At 40.2% G+C, this 22,018-nt stretch overlaps 1 protein-coding gene and 1 pseudogene across 1 annotated transcript in view; both read right to left on the bottom strand.

Annotated features, from left to right (window-relative positions):
- ANKRD55 (ankyrin repeat domain 55) overlaps positions 1–22,018 on the bottom strand; it is an 88,546-nt gene that overhangs the window by 5,216 nt on the left and 61,312 nt on the right. Inside the window, exons 7-9 of the mRNA XM_023589024.2 lie at positions 17,527–17,711; positions 11,721–11,888; positions 6,328–6,980 (exon numbers count right to left, since the gene is read on the bottom strand). Coding sequence (XP_023444792.1) covers positions 6,328–6,980; positions 11,721–11,888; positions 17,527–17,711 — 1,006 coding nt within the window. The remainder of the gene's footprint in view (positions 1–6,327; positions 6,981–11,720; positions 11,889–17,526; positions 17,712–22,018) is intronic.
- LOC101441886 (V-type proton ATPase subunit G 1 pseudogene) lies at positions 9,430–10,397 on the bottom strand (annotated as a pseudogene).

Raw genomic sequence — 22,018 nt, forward strand, 5'->3', positions numbered from 1 at the left:
GGGTTTAACATTATCTTCTAGAGTGGGGCATGCTTTCATTTGTTCTTTTGCCCACTAGTCTACTTAAAAAGGAACTAGAATCACAACAGCAATGCTGTTAGATTTTAAGGGTCTTCTGTTTGGGCAAAGTAGTCCTTTGCATAAGAAAAAAGTATTATACAAGATCTACCTTCTGTCTGTTTTATAGTCCAAATGTTGGTCATCTGTGTGGGGGCATCACCTGTGCAGTGTCCTTTGATGGTGATTGGCTAAAATTTCCAGTCTCCCCAGTGAATACTTTGCCTATATTTTCTTTATGATGGAAGTTGTGGATTTATAGAACAATCATGCATAAGACACAGGATTCCTATATGCTACTCTATTGGTGTGGAATATTTGCTACAATTGATAGCACATTTTTATAATTATACGATTAACTATAGTTCATGATTTAACTTAGGGTTCACTGTGTAGTATAGTTCCACGGATTTTTCAAATACATTTTTATTGTCACAAAATATACAATTTAACATTTCCTCTTTTAATCACATTCAGATATGATATTTCAGATTGGTTAAATTTTTTTTTTTAAAGATTTATTTATTTATTTATTTATTTCACCCCCCGCCCCGGTTGTCTGTTCTCTGTGTCTATTTGCTGTGTCTTGTTTCTTTGTCCGCTTCTGTTGTTGTCAGCGGCACGGGAAGTGTGGGTGGCGCCATTCCTGGGCAGGCTGCACTTTCTTTCGCGCTGGGTGGCTCTCCTTATGGGGCGCACTCCTTGCGCGTGGGGCTACCCTACACGGGGGGACACCCCTGCGTGGCAGGGCACTCCTTGCGCGCATCAGCACTGCGCATGGGCCAGCTCCACACGGGTCAAGGAGGCCCGGGGTTTGAACCGCGGACCTCCCATGTGGTAGACGGACGCCCTAACCACTGGGCCAAGTCCATTTCCCCAAAGTGGTTAATTTTGTTCACAATGTTGTGCCACCATCTCCACCATCCATTATTCCATCATTCCAAATAGCAACACTGTACTTTTTAAGCCTTAACTTCCCATTTCCTATCTCCACCCCATCCTCTGGTAACCAATATTGTGAATTCTGGCTCTAGGAGGTTGCTTATTCTAATTATTTCAAATCAGTGAGCTCAAATTAATACAATATTTGCCCTTTTTTATCTGGTTTATTTCACTCATGGTGTCTTCAAGGTTCATCCATGTTGTCACATGTATTAGGACTTCATTCCTTTTTACAGTTGAATAATATTCCATGGTATGTGAGTGTGCGTGTGTGTGTGTGTGTGTGTGTGTACGACATTTTATTTATCCTTTCATCCATTGGTGGACCATTGTATTTTTATTCCTTTCATCTCTGAAGGTCAAATAGCTTGAGAAGTCCCTATAAAGCAAACACTCCTGTGTAGAATTAGCTAAAATCTATACCAATTCTACCTTAATTATCTTGAGTACTTGACCAGAAATTTGTAAAACCAAGAAACAAGATAATGATAACTATGGATAGCTTGATGTTTTTAAGCATTATCATGGGCTGGGCTAAATGCTGCAGGCACAATCTCACTTAGTCCTAACAAACACTTTCCCTTGGGAAATAGATACTACCATCTTCCCTGTTTTACAAATGAGGATGCTGCCTTGGATAAATTCTAAAGTGTGCTCAAGGTCACAAATGGGTAAGTGCAGATCCTGGACTCTAACTGAAATCTGTCTGACCCTAAAACCTATGCTATTCTGCATTCTAGGAGCCAAAGAAATACTGTTAAGATGAGAGAAGTGGGCAAGAGAGGGGCTAAGATGATAATCAGGAAGGTGGGAGGAGAATTAAACTTTATCCCACACTGGTGCTTTGCCAAGTTTTGAAGGACAAGATGAAGCTGTGCACAGCCCCAAACTCACATCTGTGCCGCAGATACCACCAGTGACCACAGAGTTGAGGACCATTGTCCTAGAATAAAAGAACAAGAAAATCTTCACAATTACATGAAGGAGCCAGATATGATTGAAAGAATAAGTAATAAATTCAGAAGTCATCTCTTGAGCTCCCACTGTTTTCCAGATGCTGGTGATACAAAGTGGAGGAGAAGACCAGGTGCTCAGGAAGGGCTTACAGTTTAGATGGGAAGAGAGGCAGATAACTGCATAATTTTTTAAAGTGTTACGAGTATTGTGATAGAAGTATGTGAGGGCATCACAGAAGAAAGAAGGGTCCAGAGAAATTGATGTGCTCTCGAATCTAATAGACCTCATTTGAATGTCTGCTCTACCACTTCCAAGCTGGGTTTGTGACTTTAGGTAGATGAGCAAATCTCTCTATGACTCAATTTCTCCATCAATAAAATGGGGATATAAAACTCCTCTCCTGCAGTGTTTTTGAGAGTGAAGTGTGTTGTACATCGTCTGCCCCCAAGGAGGTGGCTCAACAAGGAGGATCCACTCTTGTTATGAATAGTAAGAAAGATCAACACTTCACAAAAGGATCAGGGTGACTTTCATGCAAAAGGGGAAGTTTGAGTTGGTCCTTGTGTCAGTTTGAGAATATTTTTGTGAATCCTCAAAAAGAAAGATTATGTTTGTAAACTGGACAGTTCCTCTGGGTGTTTGTATTAAATGCAAAGGATTTAAGTTTACTCGATAAACTCGATTAAGGGTCTTTGATTTGACCACATTGGTAGGGTGTGACTCAGGGTTGAATTCCCGTCCCCTTGGTGGGCTAATATAAATGGACTCTCACTCAAGAAGACACACAGGGAGAGAAAGAGAGGTCCATAGCACGGCAGAGGAGAGAACTTTGATCCTGTTGCCCCTGGAAGAGAGCTGAGCCATTTACGATAGTTTGCAGCTGAGCAACTGAGAAAGCCTGGAAAGAAACAAGCCCTATGCCAGCCTGTAGCTGAGAGAGAGGAAGGTTGAGCCCTCACAGAGATGGCCTGCCATCATGCTTCAACACGTGGCAGTTGACCTTGGTTAGAAAGCAACATTGAGTCGGACACTTTAAGGCTTTGTAACTGTAAGTTTTTTACCCCTGATAAATATCCTTTATAAAAGCCAACTGATTTCTGATACTTTGCATCAGCACACCTTTGGCTGACTAATACAGTTCTTAAAAGATGTCAAACATGTAAGTATAGAGAAGGGTCATCCAGAGAAAAATAACATGGGCAAAGATCTCAGAATGAAAAGGCAAAGAATGTTCCAGAAATTGTTCAAGGGGTTGGGAGATAAAGGTGTGAAATGGAAGGTACAGACTATGGGAAGTGCTACAGGGCCATACTCTGAGTTTGTTTGCTCAGTTAAAGAATTCTGAAAAGATGCAAAGCCTCTGATGGGTTTAAACAGAGGACTCAGGCCCAGATCTACCCAGCAAGGAAGGTGAATTATTACTGGTATAGTCTTGAAAGTTCTGGCGGAGGAAGTTGTCTCCAGCAAGAAAAGAAGAGAGCACTTTCTTGCTTTTTTTTTTGATAGCTTGTAAATAACTAGACTGGTAGAAAACACCACAGAACTTTCTGTTCCATTTTCTCTGAAAGCTGCTGGCAGTGAATTAAGCTGACGTGGTCCAAATCTCAACTCATTAGGATAAGTGCCTCATCCCCCATCTCTCTGCATCTAGCCCACTGACAGGTCTCAATAAATGTTAAGCAATAATCATTACAGCTACATGTTCAGAATTGCTGATGTCAGCACAGGATAACTAACGGCTGCCAGGAATTCAACGATTAAGGCTGCTAACCCATATTATTTTTATGAACCCAAAGCAAGAAAGGAGACCATCCAAAGCTAAAGGGATATCCAAGTTCAGACCAGTGGTGAGGTGGTATGATTTACTGTATCCAATTGCTTTACTGTGTCAGGCTTTCACATCAAATATCGATGCTCAATGTAGAAATCTGCCAAGTTTCAAGCTACCTAGACTAAAAACGTAAACCGCTGAAATGAATCCTTTCAAGTGTATTCCAGATGTCTCAGTAGTCCTAAATACAACATACCAAATTAGGTTAAAATGTCCACAAAAACAAAACCCATAAGCAAAGAAACCTTTTTATTTTCTGGAGAATAATGCCATTCCTAAGAAAATTATATATTAGATGATCAGGAAGCATATCAACAAACTAGACTTTATGATTGAAAGAGAGAATTTCATTGCTATGGTGATACCCTACTACTTAGGAGATATGACTTCAAGTCCTGAATATACCATCAAGCTGTAAGATTTTGGGCATATCATTTAACTTCTCTAGGTCATGTCAGTTACGACTGGAAAGGCTCCATGAGACAAATTGGTCCCAGCCCCTGTCCAGAGGGTAAGGTACTAATTTCCTTATTTTACAGATCAGGAAACTGTTGCCCAGAAAGAGAAAATCTCTTGCTTTATTAATCAGGGGCCGTTCAAGAAAATATACTTCTTTAGGGCTTTCAAACAGAGGGAAATTCATACAGAAAATTGGATACATCAGTGATAGAGAAACTGCGAAGCCAAACAGAGGATAAGGTAGAAGGACAACCCAGAGATTATCCTCAGCAGAAAGATACAACCACCTCTACACTGGAGGGACAAGAGAGGATTTGGTTTTACCAAGGCCCTGAAGCTAGTGGTAGCCAGAAGCACAGAGGGAGGGTCTGTTTGGAGAGAATGAAGAGGAGAGAGTGTCACTGTTGGGGAAACAGAGGGAGCACAGGAGAAAATAGCCTGGTTTCCCCCATTCCTTTCTCCTTTGCCCCTTACTGGCCAGACCTACCTGGAATCCAGCTGGCAAGTGACTCTGGGAAGTATAATTCCCTAAATTGAAGAGTATAGCTGAAGGGTGAAGTCTAGATTTGAGAGCAAAAGGGAAGTTAACTGGCACTCTTACTTTTATCATCTTTAAAAGAAAAGTGATCTCCAGCTGGTTTCTAGAATGCAGGACTTAATGCAGGGCCTAGCACATAGTAAAAAAAAAAGTATGTGTGTGCGTGTGTGCATATGTCTGCAGTACTTACTACATGCTCGTCACTGTTGTAAGTACTTTTCATGTATCAAATTTTCATGCACCAGCACAGACAAATGGGTGAAGAGAACCTGATGCAAGCTGCATATTCATGGGAAGGAATATTCCTCATTTCCAAAAGCAATATGCCCTCCCCCACATTTTTTAAAACATGTAGCCCTCTTGGTCTATGTTCTATCTTTCATTTTTCTACCTTTGACAGAGATGTGGGTTCAAGGAATGTATTGTTTTCCTCCTAACCCTGCAATATGGAAACAGCAGGAACATATTGACAAATAATAACTGACACTCCATGGAGAGATACTAGAGAAGGTGGACTCTGTTGAACTGGGCAACTCCCACCCTTCCAAAGGGACAGTGGTTACGCAGATCCAGACGATTATTGCTGCATAGGAATTTGGTTCCTTTCAGCCAGATTTTTCAGTTTCTCAAGGGAAGCTAGGAATTTAACTTAAACTTCCTGGTTTTAAATACTGGCAATTGGTTCAACTAAAAACAAACCAAGATAAACCAAGATACTGTGGGAGTGAAGAGACTTTGAAGTTGGTTTGCAGCCTTTGCTTTAGAGCTATGGTTTCCAGCCTCTGGTGTGCATCAGAACCATCTGTGAACCATTAAAAAAAAAAGTACATAGATTGTTAGGTGTGATGCACTTATTTAAAAAGGGGGGTGGGGTGGGGCATTATTCCGTCCCCCCTTTTAAAATAAGTATGCATGTATTTGTTTGTATGCATATAAAATATCTCTGAAAGGGTAAATGAGAAATTATTGAAATCGGTAGCTTTGGGCAAGAGGCACTAGGTGGCTAAGGAATGAGGCAGGAGGGAGAACTGCCAGGTCATCTTTTGGTATGTGGTGAGACTTGAACCATACATGTGCCAATGTATTACCTTACTAAATATATACATACAAGGTTTTCCCTCCTTTCTTGTCAAGATTTTGATTTGGTAAGTCTCGAATAGGGCCTGAATCCCCTTCAAAGAAATCAACCCCTGTTTATGTTGTGATTTTGCAACATAAACATGGTTAGGAATCCCTGCTAGTGGAAATAGTTGTATTCCTGCTCAGACTGTCAGGAATGCCCATATTTGCTTGAAGGATGAGGAAACATGTACTTTTACTTGATGATTTTTTCTAAGGTGGAAAAGGAGACTGTGTCCATAGCCTGGAAATCTGAATCCAGGAACACTCCAGGAAAAAAACTGTGGCCCTACTCACTCATTTTATTTCGGTCCTTCCCTCTGGGGTGATGTGGCTGGCTGTCAATCCAAGTCATAACCAGAACTGCATGAGCCATTTCCTGTATAGAGCTTGCTAAGAATGAAGAAGGAAGCAAGGACATTACCTGAGGAAGGATTATGTAGATGAGGAAGATATGGTGGCCCAGATACCTCCTGGTGACCAGATCTGACGTTGAGCAATCTGTCTAGCAGCTTATCAGAAGATGACACAGTCCAAGCTTTGTATGAATACACCTGATTAGACTCACCCCTCCAAGGGTTGTCTAGCAATGCCTGGCAGCCAGTTCTGTTATTTAATAAATCCTGCTCACTTCTACTTTTCTGAGAACTCTGGGCTGTGTGATGAGTACCAGCCTGGGAAGTCACCCCATGGGAGGCCATCAGGAAGTTATTGCCCAGGGTGATGGGTGGGAGGCTCTGCGTTCTGATTGGTGGAAGCCCCTTATGGACCAGAGGCTTCTTTTCTGGCAAGAGATATTTTGAATTTTCTGAGGTCCTCTTCTTAAAGTCAACCATAGTCTCCTGATCATCAGGCTGTTCTTGGCAGTTGGTATCCACGATGTTGTCAAAGGTGGTGATGATGTCATCGACTTCCGAGGTGTGCTCCTCCCTGGATCTGTCCCTGCAGTGATCTTTCTGATAGGCTCTCTGCTCTTCTTTCTTATTTTTGCAGAAGATCTGGTTGAGCATGGTGAACCGTCCCTCCTTTTTCTGGAGTCTACTGTTCTGGGAAGGAAGGGGTCTAGTAGGCTCTATTCTAATGGGAATATAAAATAACAAAGATGTTATGTGAGGATAGGAAATGGAGACAACATTACTAACAATTGATAGCCCCCTATTCTATTCATTTGAGCAGATCATCTGAAATCATTCAATGACACTCCTAAAGTCCTCCCAAGTCAAAGGCGATGGGTAAGAATTCTCAATGCCCTGTGAAATTTCCTTCCAGAGGTGGTCCCTTACCATGGCCAGTCCTCTGCTCAATTAGAGCATTTTGTAATTAGATTTCTTTTGCATCCTCTGAGATCATCCTTTCAAAATTTATTCCTAGAAAATCTGTTTTCACCAAAATTAAACGAAGCTGAAAGGACACGTTAGTAGGTGTGTAAATTGTAAGTTAAAGAGATGTAGGCCAAAGTCGAGTTCACACTTCAACTAGTGGGAGGAGAGTGGAGGTTGCAGAGATGGTGAGAGGGTGCTTCTAGACACTCTCTGAAAAGGATCTGAAGGGGATCTGGACAGAACTCTGACATTATCCGCCCCAGGAACCTTACCCATTGTATGCTGTTTGTACTTTATTTCCCTTTTAGTTCCTACAAAACTGCCTTTTGAAAAATACTTTTTAATTTTCAAGTATATCAAGGACTTTGGTCTGGGCTTCAGCAGGAGAAGAGGAAGCCTGTATGCCAGAGGTTGGGTGTGGCCGCAGGCGAAATGTGAGCAATGCCCAATGGGCAGGCAAACTCAAAAGGAAAAAGGTCAGCGATTGTCCGGCAGCCTGTCCTTAACGTGGAAAGTTCCCCTAGGAACTTTTCTGTTTTTGTTCCTTGGAAAATTCTATGTTTTTCTCTTTTGAGGACATAATCAGTTTAACACGGTCTGTTGTATGTGTTAACAATGAAATCTGACCCATGTAAATACCTCTAAGGGTCAGATTTCAACTTACTCTTTGGAGTAAGATATTATAACTGGTAATTTGAAAAACATCAGTGCTTATTTAGGTTGGATACATATAATGATTTTTTCCCTACAGGCCACACAGTGCATAATTGAATTTTTATTGCTATGATATATTTTTCTTTCTAGTATTAATATTTGCATCTTTTTTACTTTTCCTTTTTTCCGAAACAAACAAACTTTACTTTTTAGACCAGTTTTAGGTTTACAGAAAAACTGAGCAGAAAGTACAGAGAGTTCTCATAAATCCCTCCCTGCCTATTTTCCCCCTCCCTACAGTTTCTGCTATTAACATCTTACATGAGTGGGGTACATTTGTTACAATTGATGAACCAATATTGGTACATTATTATTAACCAAAGTCCATAGTTTACATTAGCCATGCTATATTTTTATCTTCATTCTTTTACCGTCCACTAGATCTTTGAAATATTGAGCAGAGTTTCCTGGACTCCTTTTGGGGATTGAATCATGTCCCATACAAAAGATATGCTCAGATTCTAATCTCCAGTCCTGTGGTGCGATTCCATTTGTAAACAGGAGCTTTGAAGACGTTTTTTGTTAAGGTGTGTCCAACTGAATGAAGGTGAGTCTTCATCTAACATGGCTGAAGTACTCACAAAATATATTGAACATGGGAATAAAAGCTAGACAACGGAAGAGAGATCACCATGTGATGGAGGCAGAGATGCATCTACAAGCCAAGGAACTCCAAGGATTGCTGGCAAACCAGCACCGGAACATTACATGCTCTGGGAGAAAACATAACCTGGTGACAGCTTGATATTGGATTCCTAGCCTCCAAAACTGTGAAACAATAATTTCCTGTTGTTCAGCCAGCCAGTGTGTGGTATTCTTCACAGCAGCTCTGGCAGACTAAGACAACTCCTAACACTACCTTTACAGGGACCCCAGAGGATAGTCAACAGTCTTTCAAATTTTCCAATTACAGAATGTGTTCCTGTGCTAAATAATGCTATGTTATCAACTTCTACAATCTATCTTTTCCTTTTATTACAGGTTGTGCTTTAGGTTGGTAGTCATCAAAGTGTGGTGCAGTGAACTCGGCAAGTTCCCAAGGCTCTTTCAGGGGGTTTATGAGATTAAAATTATTTTCATAATAATGTACAAAGTTGTTATTTTCCTTTTTCACTGTGCTGCCTTTTGCAGTGATGGCATAATAGAGATAGTGTACAAAACTGTGGGCACCTTAGCACAAATCAAGGCAAAGGCATCAAATTGTACCAGTAATTGCATTATTTATCAACATGCCCTCACAGTAAAAAAAAAAAAAAGGCAGTTTAACTTAATAATGTCTTTGGTGAAGCAGTAAAATTTATTAATTTTATTAAATTTTACCCTTGAGTATACATCTTTTTGACAAAACAGGAAATGCTCAAAAAGCAGTTCTGCTATATACTGAAGTACAGTGGTTGTCTTTTTTTTTTTTTTTTTTTTTTGCATGACAAGAATCTTTACTTTCAAATGATTAACAGTACATTAAGCAATAACATATAATAAGCCTTGAATTCTATCTAGTAATTTTTATTAAAAGAAACTAAAAGCAGCTCAGTTATTCTAGTATTCATTGTTCAAACTTAGCCAGAAAGGACTACTTTAAGGTTGGCTGTTGCTTCACACACGTTACAAATGACTATTTACTACTTTTTCATAGATAAAGCCCCTGACCTTTAAGAAAGCCTTAGGGAAATAAAACATTTAACCCCTTTCTTTCTTTGAATGTCGTTTTTGGTACTAGATCTAAGAAAGAAAAAGTCAGTACTGCCACATATGTAGCTTGAGCTAAATGGCAAAGGAAATCAGACAACATATACCCATTAAATTTATAAGAAACAGGAAGTAAAAAGATGAAATTCTTTGGATAAGCTCTAAGTCTATACAAAGAACCTAGGTTTGCTACTCTAAAAAGTGAAAGGACCTACTACATAATATACAGAAATAAGTTAATGCCTTTCCCCAAGAATGTAACTCTAGCTTTGCTAAAGCTTCACATTCCATGTGAAGGCATCTAAAATGCCCACCCACGGAACAGGCACTCCTTCTCCCCTATCCATTTATGCGGTAGTTTTCATGGATTTCTGGTCGGATGTCACAGACAAAGGCCAAGAGGTTATCCAGAACTTCATCCCTGTTCTGCTGGAAGTAGTTCTGGAGGATGGTCATCTTCTCCTGGGTCTCCTTCTCCACTTCAGTTCTACAGCTGCCGTGGGATCCCAGAGCCGCAGCTTCCTTGGCCTTGAACTCCTTCTCCCTCTGCAGGCGGTACTGTTCAATTTCAGCCTGAGCTTCTTCTTTGGCCTGCTTCAGCCTCCGGTTCTTTCGCTTGCGAGCCTCGGACACCTTCTCGGCAGCGCGCTTCTCCGCCTGCAGGAGCTGCTGGATGCCCTGAGACTGAGAAGCCATGGCGGCAGGGACTCTCGAGGCCCAGGCCAGCGGCCTAAAAGGCCTCGCGAGGCCCCTCGGGTCAGCTGACCCAGCCGCCAGTGGTTGTCTTGAAGCAAAATATTTGCGCAATTGTTTTGAGTGCCAACTGAACTAGCCACTTTTTTTTCCTCATAGAACACAATTTTTATGACTTACAAACAAACTATGGTTATTCAGAATTGGGTATTTGCAGAAATTTTCTTAAAAATGAAAAAAATGAGCCAGTCACTCAAGGAAAATAACCAACAGTAATTGTTGTCAATGACAAAAGTCTAGATTTCAAGGAAAATTTAGAATTTTGGAAAACTTCCTTTAGCCACTGTGAACTTGATGGCTTCCCAATATATAAAGGCTTTTCTGATTAGATTGGTGGTGTTATTAACAAACATGATTTTTTGATATCATGAAATGTAACTTTTGGAATATTTACATAACTAAATAAACGACATTTTCCAAATGCCCAATGTGAAATATTATAAACTCATGCATGGGTGTAAGACTCATTTAATGTGCAGGGTAGACTAATGGATTTTAATGTAAAAAAGTATAAAAGTTCACTGATAGGATTACAGAATATACAGTCAACTAACTTTTATTGTCAAAATTTGGTATACTATCAAAGAAAAGTGCCCACAATTGTCTGCAAAAGCTATTGAAATACTCCTTTCTTTTCCAACTATATATTTATGTGAGACCAGATTGTCTTCCTACACTTCAGTCAAAACAACATATTGCCTCAGAAACAGATAGGAGAATTTAGATGTCTTCTATGAAACTTCTGTTAAAATATCAGAGAGATTTTCAAAAACATTGAAAACAATGTTGCTTTTCTCATTACAGTATTTCTGTTTTAGGATCTATGCTTACTTTTAATTAAAAGTATGCTATTTATGTTAACATGTAAACATACTAAGTTTATTAGTATTTGAAATGGATAAAGAAATAAACGTTTTTAAAGTTTCACAGTTTCAATTTCCAATGCCACAAATATTAATAGTTGTAACTCATGTAAACAAAAATTCTTTGGGGTCCTCAATAATTTTTGAATGTGTGAAACGGTCTTGCGACCAAACAAGTTTGCCAGCCACTGATTTGGACAAAAGGAAGAGGGATAAGACATGGTATAAAAGGAAGAGAAAAGAGAGAAAAAGGAAAGAAGAGATTAAAGTCATGTGACTATGGGTCAATGGCATCAGGCTGCTGCCATCATTTTATTCCACATACCTGAGAACATTAGATAATGTTAGATAATGGTAAACACAAACTTAAGCTATTGTTGCTTTTGCACATCATCAGGGGAGTGGACTACCCTCACAGAGCTGCTTTTATCCTATTTTATGACTTTTTGAGAGGTGCCTCCTGGTTCCCTACTTACCTGTTCTCTTGGGAGAGGAGTTTGACACAGGCTGAGTGGCCACAGTACAGGGCGTAGGCCAGGGGCGTGCTCTCATTGATGTCTCGCAGGTTGCTGTCCATGCCCAACTCGAGCAGTGACTGGACACATTCTACCTTCCCTGCAGCTGCAGCCCAGTGCAGAGGCGTCCTGCGGGAACCACACAGGGAAAACACATGAAAGGTAGAGGTTGCTTATCCGGTACAGCTCCTGCGCAAAGTCTGGTTGTGACAAAAAACAGTTGCTATTTGCAGTATGGGGATAGCATGTGAGATATGGGTCTTAAGGATGACGGTGTGTTTGTGTAGGGGCTTCCCCTCTAGTCTAAGTATTCCTTGGTATTCCACCTTTTCTGGCATGGCTGAGAATTTCCTAGAAAACGAAATGCTGGGTCAAAGTATGAATAGTTTGTTGTATTTTTTTAGGAGATATGGGAGAATGAATCCAGGACCTTGTATGTGGTGCTCAACCACCGAGCTGCATCTGCTTCCAGTGAAAGTGGTTTTTTCATTTGTTTGTGTTTAGGAGGTACCAGGGATTGAACCAGGACCTCACTCATGGGAAGCAGGTGCTCAACCACTTGAGCTACATCCGCTCCCCAAGTAGGAACAGTTTTAAGGTTCTTTACACATAGTGCCAAAGTGCTCCACATGGGTCAAGGAAGCCCGGGGTTTGAACCTTGGACCTCCCGTGTGGTAGGCAGATGCCCTATCCACTGGGCCAAGTCTGCTTCCCTACTATCTGAGTTTTTTCATTGAAATGACTCTCTGTGTCCTTTGCTCATTTTTCTACTAGAGTGTTAGTTGTTTTTCTTACTAATTTGAATGGGTTTTTGCATATTAAATGTATCACTCTTTTATAGGTTATATTTATGCAAATATTTTCTCCAATTTGTCACTTGACTTTTAATTTTTGATGAGTTTTCCATAAAAATAAAAAAATATGTATATAAAATCACACTTAGTTAGCTTTTCTTTTTTTGTTTCTTTCATGATATTATGCTTGAAAAGTCCTTCATCAGCCAGAGGACAGATAGCTATTCATCACTATTTAAACCTTTATTAAATTGTAAAACCAGTATTTTCTTAAGAAAATGAAAAGAAAAGCCATAGGTTGGGAGAAAATAGTCGTAGATCTCTTATCCAACAAAGGATTTGTATTCAGAATACATATAAAATGTATCAAAACTGAGCAAGAAAACAAACAAACCAATGTAAAAAAAATGGGCAAAAGATCAAAACAGGCGCTTAATCAAAGAAGATATATAGATGAAAAATAAACACATGAAAACATGCTCAGTAACATTAGTTGTATGGAAAACACAAATTAAAACTACAACAAGAAACCACTGTATTCCTATTAAAGTGGTTAAAATTTAAAATTGTGACAATACCAAGTGTTGATGAAGACACAGAGCAACTGGAACTTTTATACGTTGTTAGTGAAAATGAAAAATGGTACAGCGACCCTGGTAAACAGTTTGGCAATGTCTTCCTGAGTTAAACATATTCTTATCATATGACCAACAATCCCATTTCTAGTTATTTACCTAGAGAAATGAGAACATTCACACAAAAATCTGCATGCAATGTTTATAGCAGCATTTTTCTAATTGTCAAAACCTGGAGACAACTCAGATGTCTTTCAATTGGCAAATGGATAAAAAAGCTGAAGTTCATCTACAGAGAGAAAAGAAAGGGGCTATTGATATCTTCAATATAGATAAATCTCAAATACGTTTTGCTAAGAGAAAGAAAATCTTAAAAGTTTGCATCCTGTCTATTTCCATTTACTTGACCTTCTGGAAAAGGAAAAACCATAAAGATTGAACAAATCAGTGGTGAACAGGGTTTAAGTGTGGGAGAAAGAGGATTTGACTATAAAAAGACAGGATAGGGAGTTCATGTGGTTCAAGCAGCTGAGTGCCCACTTCCCACATGGGAGGTCTGGGTTCGTTTTCTGTTGCCTCCTGAAAAAACAAAAAGAGGCAACAAGCAAAACAAATGAATAAACCAACTCAGGGAAGCCAAGCATAATTTTGGAGCTAATGGAATGGTTCTGAATCTTTTTTTGTTGTGTTGGCTACATGAACTTATATATGTGTTAAAACTCATAGAACTTGACACCAAAAAAGTAAATTTCATGGAATGTCAATGAAAAGAAAACCCATCTTTTCCTCAAGATTTATTTAGATTAAAAAAAAAAAATCCTGTATGTCCTTATGTGTGTTTTGGAATGTGAGTTGAGGTGCAGAGCCAATTAACCTGTTTTTCCAATTATGTAGTCAACTTTTCTCAACACCATTTATTAACGTGGTGGGGTCATATTTTGAGATCCTGACCTATATACATATTTTTCTACCTCTCCTCTTTCTCTAATTCAAGGAGATGGCTGACTTTGTGCTCAACCTCAACAGAGGGATGGGACAGAGGAGAAAAGAGAAATAGTATCTTCCTGTTTTGTCAAAGCTAAGCCCAGAACTGGGAGTGGGTTTGGAGCAAAGGCAAAGTATTTAACTGAGAATATGAAAAGGGAGCAACTTTCCTGAGACTAGAAAGAGAGTCCTCCCCACCTTCCACCCCACCACCCTCCACTGTCAAGGCAGAGTGGGGCATGAGGAATGTGAGCACGAGGGACCAGTGGACCCAAGGGCTGAGGGAGCAGAACCTTGCTTCCTTTGCAGAGTTTGGTAGGGAGAATGTCCTGTTTATTATTACTCTTACTCTTACTACTACTACTACTACTACTAGTAGAAGCTTTGTGTGTGTAATTGCTTAGACAGTTGCTATGAGGCAATCCAGAAGTGATCCTAGAGGTGGCCAAAGAATGAATAACCCTGGCTATCTTGTTATCTTGTAAAATACTCTGAAAAGGGACTGGATGCTTGATTTTACACATAGCATTATTCAAGATTGAATAAACCATATTTTTGATGGTGTACTGATCTCACACTGTTATATTTTGATTTGGGGGGGGGGGTGATAGAGAGAGGGAAAGGGCAAAATCACATTCCTACAAATGGGGTCTCTCTTGAAGAGAATGGCTATTTCCAGAGTCAGTCACTCTGGAAAATAACCAATTCTGGACAGGAAAAGAGAGCTTGGAAAGCAATAGGGATAGACTCAGTCTCTTGTTGTCCTTGTGCTGGGGTTTGAACCCTTGGCAGAAGGGCACTTCTGGGAGAGCCCAGTGGTTTCTCAGAATGGAGGCAGTCTGGGGACTGGCAGAGAAGGGATCAATTGGGGATATTTTGAGAGGGCTTGGGTCATATCCACAGTGGGCCCACAGAATTCACATGTGCAAGCTTGTCCTCTGTTAGTCAAACATCCACTGTCTCATTTTATACTTAGGGCAGCAATTTCAGAAGACTTAATAGGGCCATATATATTTTCCAGTATAGTGATCTATCACACTGCTTATTTGAACATATGGCAGATGTGATTTGTTCCATTCTGTGTGAAAGAGGTCTTCAGACAGCATTCATTCTGAAATGAGATGGAGCACTAGCAGATTATGCCCCCCCCCCTCCATTTAGAGAATACATTGCCAATGAATTCAGTGAATGGAGGGTTGGACGTAGATATAGTCAGGTTTAACCACATGACAATTCACTCTGGAGCATTGTAAAGTATTCCTTTATAGAAACTGTTAAGCCCAAGTCTTTTCATTCTTCCGACCATCAACATGGAAGAAGAGGTCCAAAACAACATGAGGGAGACTTAATTTTTCTTTTCCAGAATATGGCAGGGGCATATAGATAAGTTCTAACTAATATACATAAGGCCTTTGTGTCCAATCTATAGTGTCCAATTTCACCTCAGAGCTATAGTTGCTTTCTTATCTGTAAACCTTCAGAGCATCCTGCAAAGTAACCCAAGTAGTCTCAGTGGGGAGCTGAAGAGAAAGGTTAATGTCCAAGATTCAGCAGAAGAAATACAGAAAAGAGTACTGGAGACTGATGTGGTGATATCTGAATGGCAGAGGATGAAGGGTACAAAAATGCAGCATCAGCTGAGGATTTATAGAACATGTGACAGTTCCCCAGGGAAGTCCCAGAAATATATTGGGTAGCAGAACTTGATAAATGACTCCCTATGGACAAACTGGGCAGTGCTTCAGATTATTGCATTGGATATTCAAAGGAAGCGTGATCTTACAGACTAATGAAGTTTGAGACATTTAAGCTCCTACCAGCTACTTCTGGGCTATGTGTTCTGTGCTATTAATCTTAGGCTGGCACATGTTTCAAAATCATAGATTAATGAAGTGTCTTAATATCTAGGAGGACTAGGACCCCCACATTTTCTCTCTTCTTTCTTACTCTTAAAATCTTCCTCTTCTCTTTCCAAACCTTTTCTTCACCAGGAAAGAAGCAGGAAAGGGAAGTCACAATTATTGCAAATATTTAAAGTACTTAAACCTATGAAAAGTTTGAAAATTCTCCCACTAACACCAAGCTTATTGTTTTAATATGAAGGTGCAATGCAGAAAATGTGAAACAAAATGGAGGGCAGGATTTGATGTCATGAGACACTTGACTTGAGGATTGAAGCAGGAACTAGACTCTCCTTTAGATTTTACTTCTGCTTTGTACTCTCATAGAACCTGATTTTTTGCATTTCCCCCCTCCTCTTGGTTTTATTTTCTTGCCCAAGTCTGGGGAACTGGATTTCTTTTTTAAGTGTGTGGTAAGGCAAAATGGAAAATAACCTTTTCAGAGCTGGTTCTAGGAGTATTTTGAAGTAGGTAATATTCCCCCAGCCCTCTGTTCTTAAATTTGCTCTTTTCTTCTTTTTACGAATCGTTTACCTTTTCTCCTCATGTACTGAAGTCTTACCTGTTTAGGGTCAATACCCACTCCTAGGAAAAGGCCTCCTTTCAATGACTTATACTTTAATGTTAATTTAAGTCATTATAGTAACCATCTCCAGCTTCTGGAAATTATGTGGAACTCAATTTTTTTCTCGGTGTTAAAAATATTTTAGAAATCAGGGAGTAAAAGGTGCTTTCTTGGAGCAGCTAAAATCATAAGTAAGTCATTAATTTTGCACTTGAATAGGAAAGGGTAAAAAAAAATCCTACACAGTATGGGCAAGACATATGTATTTTAATCACCTGTTTGTTGTCATATTATTCTTATATTGCCATTGAACCAATGCCTAACCAAAACAAAGGTTAGATAAAGCAAGGAATTGTAGGTGGAAAGTTTTAAGTTGGGAAGACGGGTACAAGTCTTCATTGATAGATAGCTCTGAAGTAAGTCATTTCACCTATCTGGGCCCAGCTTCCTTTACTATGCTAATAAATTCATAATAATTTTTTAAAAAAACCTTTTGTAAGGTCCCTTCTAGTTCTAAAAGCCTCACGGTTCTGAATACAAAGTTCCTATTATGCTCTTCTCTGGATAATAAGAACTTGTTGGCTTTATAATATAATACAGGACTGAAGGAAAAAAAATAAAACTTAAGAACAGAAAGTGCATATAGCAGGAAGCTGATATACAGAAAGTCTTCTGAGAACACTTAGGACGTTTAGCAAAAAGGTGGAAAATTTGACAACACTGTACAGTCACAGTATTTTTCTCCATAACAATAATTTTTCCTGTCCTGACTAAAATAGAGCAATTTTTTATTGTCACGAATACATGTGCAAATATTACTGGCAATGAGGAGAGAGTTGTGTAGGATCACTCCTTAAATATCTTAAAAATTTTTTTTTTTATTTTAAGATTAAAATTTGGGAAGGATTTATTGGCAGTTCCCGGCACTTCCTGGGTTGCCATGGATACCTGTCGTCCACATCCAGAGCCTGCAGGTTGCACTCAGGGACTCTTGCCAGGTCATAAATAATGTCGCTGAAACCAGCTGCAGCGGCGATGTGCACACATGTCTTCCCGCTCTCATCATCACAGTTGATTATGGATGGACCCTGGTGATGGCTCAGAATAATGGAACATAGAATTCTATTTCCACTCTGGAAAAAAGAGGCAAAGAAAGCCCATTACGTACAATCCGGTGCTCATCTCGGTCTATACATGTTAAGATGAAAGTGTGAAGTAAAGAAATTTTAAAAAAAGAAGAAAGAAAAATGCATTCTATACAATTTTTTAGTGTATAGTGTATTTAGTTAGAGTAGAGATTTTTCTCTCATAAGAATTAAACTATCTTCCATTATTAGAGAACTAAGGATGGGCTTAAATACAGGTATTTAGTTGACTAACATGAGAGAGCTAGCATTGTGGATGGGCCACCTTCACAGTAATTTGCTTATTAGGTCTGTTTGCTTTGTTTCCCCACTTGCTATATAGGTTGAGTGCCGAGAAACTGATAGTTAATTTTAATTTTAATATTCGCAAAATGACAATGCTGAGTACTGACTGGTGGCATGATGATGAGGTCATAATGATCCAGAAATGGTCAAATTACCGTTAAGTTCCATGAACTGCAACTACCAAAAGTCCTTTTTGGAAGGCGGTGAATACTAAATAAGTAGCTAATAATTTTTTTTTTAAAGTGAAACAAGCAAGTACGAGAAGAAAACTTCAGGCAGCCATCTAAATTGAATCTACCTTTTAAAATCTTATCTGAAGGGAGTCTCTTCTATAAATCTTTTAAAATTAACTAGCTCATCTAAAAGCCACCAGCTCTAAATTGGGAGTATCTGAAATCTTTTTTCAGTTTGAAAAAAGAATTAAGTAAATGTGTATATCCTTGGTGTTGAAAACCCGTAATTGGACTGAAAAATCTGAGAATTCTACATAAGCAGTTACAATTGAAGATGACTAACTCTAGTCATATAAACTAGAAACTCTAGTTTATATTGCCCAGCGGAAGGTCTAATCTTTCAAGTTTCTTCTGATAGCTGTGCAGGCCAAATTATTCAATAACATTTTTATTTTCTCAAGGAATTCATAGAGATATCCTGTAACTCCCCACATAAGTCTTATCAGCAGAATAGAGGTTCTAGGAGCCAGGACTGAGGAAGACACTGTCGTTCTGGGAGCTGGAAGTGGAAAGCTGGGCCACTTGTTAGGCTCAGGGACCCGAGGATAAAAAAGGAAAGTTGGAGCTTTAAAATGCTGCAATTCTGATATATTTCAAATGCTCTTCAATAGCCACCTTATAACTCATTTTCCTATATAAAATTCCTCTTTGGTACTTTTCACACTGTTTTATCCCAGTTTATTTAACCTCAAGTTTGTGTTTTAAAACCTCTGAGTCAGTTTTCACAATTCTGTGGAATGGCACCAATTCATTTTCCCTTTTCCTCTTCTTTTCCCTGCCAACTCCCCGGTCTTATTTGCAACTTAGTCAGAAAAGCTGTCAGGATATCCCATTACTCAGCGGGCCACTTGTGTCATAATGAGTGTCTGTCCCCTGTATCTGGGGCCAACAGCTGGCACCAGTTCTGAAACTGAAACTTTGTGTAGGACCAAGAGCCCGAGGCTGCTCCAAGTGCCCCACTTTGAGCCCCAGAAAGAGTCTTGAATGGGTTTTAAGTTCTATCACCAGGGCCAGCTACATTAGTGGTGGGGCCCAGGGCAAAATGAAAATGTGGAGCCCCCTGATCCAAAGGCAGGAAGAAATCTAATTTCTTTTCTTCCATGGTGTCTCTCTCAACCGATATTGTGATTTCTATTTGCTATTTAATGTTGCCCTGCCTTGAGCACTCTCCCAGGTACCTGCCACCCCACCTTCCACTCTTCCAGAGCCTGACCCTCACCTCCCTTTGACTGACCCCAGACCAGATAGTAACAGCAGTTGGTGGGTGGGGGTATAGGGTGTGGGAGCGTGGGGTGGCAGCTGAGAACCTGTCCCAGGGAGGCAGGATTCTGCGAGCTGGGGGCCCAAGCGCCCAGAGATTCGCTACTGTCCTAACAGGCTTTACTGAAAAGACACAAATTCAAAGATAAAATTATTGAGAACTTTATCACAGAGGATTAAACCCCAAGCACTGGGTCCTCTTCTGAGCATGGGCCTCTGCGGCTACACTGGCTCCACGCTCATAAAGCCGGACCTGCCTACAACCTTTTTCCTTCTCTTTCTCTCACCTTCCCTCTTGCGTCCTCTTCTTCCCTCCACCTTCCCTTTGTTTAGAATGGCTTTTAAGTAATTCTGACCAATTGTTTAAGTTCTATGGCATTCCTTTCACCTGAAGTCTGCCACACTGAATACATGCTTTATCAACTTTTCTATGATTCTTTTACCTCAGGTTACTGAAACATATTCTGAGGGTCTAAAATTCATTTCAAATCATCAGGAGACACAGTTCAAAAAGTACTAAACTTTTGAGGAGGAAAACAGAATCAAAAAGTGTGTCAGCTCAATGAATTTGTTAACAATTTACTAGAAGTAGAAAGGAATTCAGGTTACCAAGGTGATTCTGGCAAAACACCCTGGCACGGCTCTTCCTCTGGGTAACAGGCAGCACCAAGCACAGAGAGAAATCTAAAACCTCATTCCTCACACTCTCTTCCCCCTCCTGGCTTAAGCTGTGAGAGGCACCATTTTGTAAGCAGGATGCTGAAAGAGGAGCTGCTGCCCAGGATTCCTGATCTGCCTTTGCCAGGATCCTGACCAGTCTAAGTCAGCAGTTCTCCTGGGAGCAGGGTTACTACCGACTGCTTCTCTGGATAAGTGAAGGCAGATCCCAGCCCTCACCCTTTCTCCCCACAAATGCCTTTTTCTCCTGAATTTTCCACACACACACACACACACCTTTGCCTCTACACCTGGCCTTCTCTTATAACATTATCCTTTGCAGTTTCCTTTTCTTCGTAAGAAAGTTCTCACAGGAATATTGGTAATAACTACACTTGCTGCATGAACATTTTGTACTGGGCACTGTTTTAAGCGTTTCTAAGTTCTAACTCATTTAATCCTGGTAACAGTTCCACGAGGAAGGTACTATGATTATCCCCCTTTGGTAGAGGAGAAAATGGAGGTTCAGAGGGATTGCGTAACCTGCCCTCATAGCTAAGAAGTGGCAAAGCCAGGACTGACAGTCTGTCAGCAGAGTCCAAGCAATTAATGCTATGCCACACTATCTCTGAAGAAAGGAATAGTCTATTTGATCCCACATGTTCATACTGGGGAACTGAAGTAAAAACTGCTGTCTAGACCCACAGTGTTAGTAGAGGTGATGTGTGCCTTGCCAACTGAGACCTTCTTTAGAGTTCAGCATTAAGATACTTCAAAAGCCCTTCCTAGAAGGGTTGCCATGGTGGCCCTCACAAGCATTTGAGAAAGCCCTGGTTTGTAAGCCAAGGCACTGGATCAGTGGTCTCCTAGAAACAGCACTTACTCCTTGGCAGTCTGGACTGGGTGTCAGCTAAAGGTAGGTTCTAGACTAGGGGTGGGCTGGTGCGTGTGTGTGTGTGTGTATGTGTGTGTGTGTCATAGAGACCAGGAAGCCCCAGGAAAGAAGAAATGGAGATGTTCCCCAGATGGGCCCTTAGAAGGAATGGAGAGTAAGTTTATTTGATGGGAATGCAATTAAATAAGGGCAAGTAACAGCATTGTAACAGTATTGTACATATGCTACCTCGTGGGGTTCTAGAATTTTAGGTTGGGCCACAAGATGAGCATTGTGGATATGTTTATTTGGTTTTGTATTTGTTTGTTGTATTTTTGTCCTTGGGTTAGTCCCTAATGTTGCCTTTGTGTGTTCCAAAAACTGTCAGGACTATTTCAGTCCTGTTTGTTTTCTCTTTACCTGTCATGAAGGAGTGAAGTGGGGGAGCCTGACCCATAAGAAGCCTTGCCAAGAAGAGAGTTGAATTAATGTAGAATGATTTTGCTACAGGCAGGCTGATAAAAGACAAGAGTCCAATATCCTGACTGTGACCTTCTTTATTCCAGATGACTTTCTAAGGTATCTTAGTGGGAGTTTTAGGACTAGTTGGTAATTTGTTAATATATGCCTGGGCTATTAGTTCTATGGTAGCTTTTTCTTGAAGGGACTTCAATCTCCTTCCTTTTTCTGGGTGTAGAGATACATTTCTGTTGTTTGCCCTTGACGGTAACTGCATAAAGCAGAGGCTGAGGTTTTAGATCACACATTCCTTCCAAAGGGCTGGGTGGTTTTATAATATGAGAAGACAATGCTGGCCCATCAGTTCACCTGAAGCCAGATGTGTCTTACTGGAATGGAGCTGGTGGGGGAAGATCTACTAATTTATTCAGTGAGAACATTTGAGATTTGAGGATTTGGGGCAAAAGGCAAAAAGTAACCAAGCTCCCTTGGCTTAGAGTCTGGATGATCTCCATGGTCAAACCCTT

The sequence above is a fragment of the Dasypus novemcinctus genome, chromosome 2 (genome assembly GCF_030445035.2).
Source record: "Dasypus novemcinctus isolate mDasNov1 chromosome 2, mDasNov1.1.hap2, whole genome shotgun sequence".
Classification (NCBI taxonomy): Eukaryota; Metazoa; Chordata; class Mammalia; order Cingulata; family Dasypodidae; genus Dasypus; species Dasypus novemcinctus.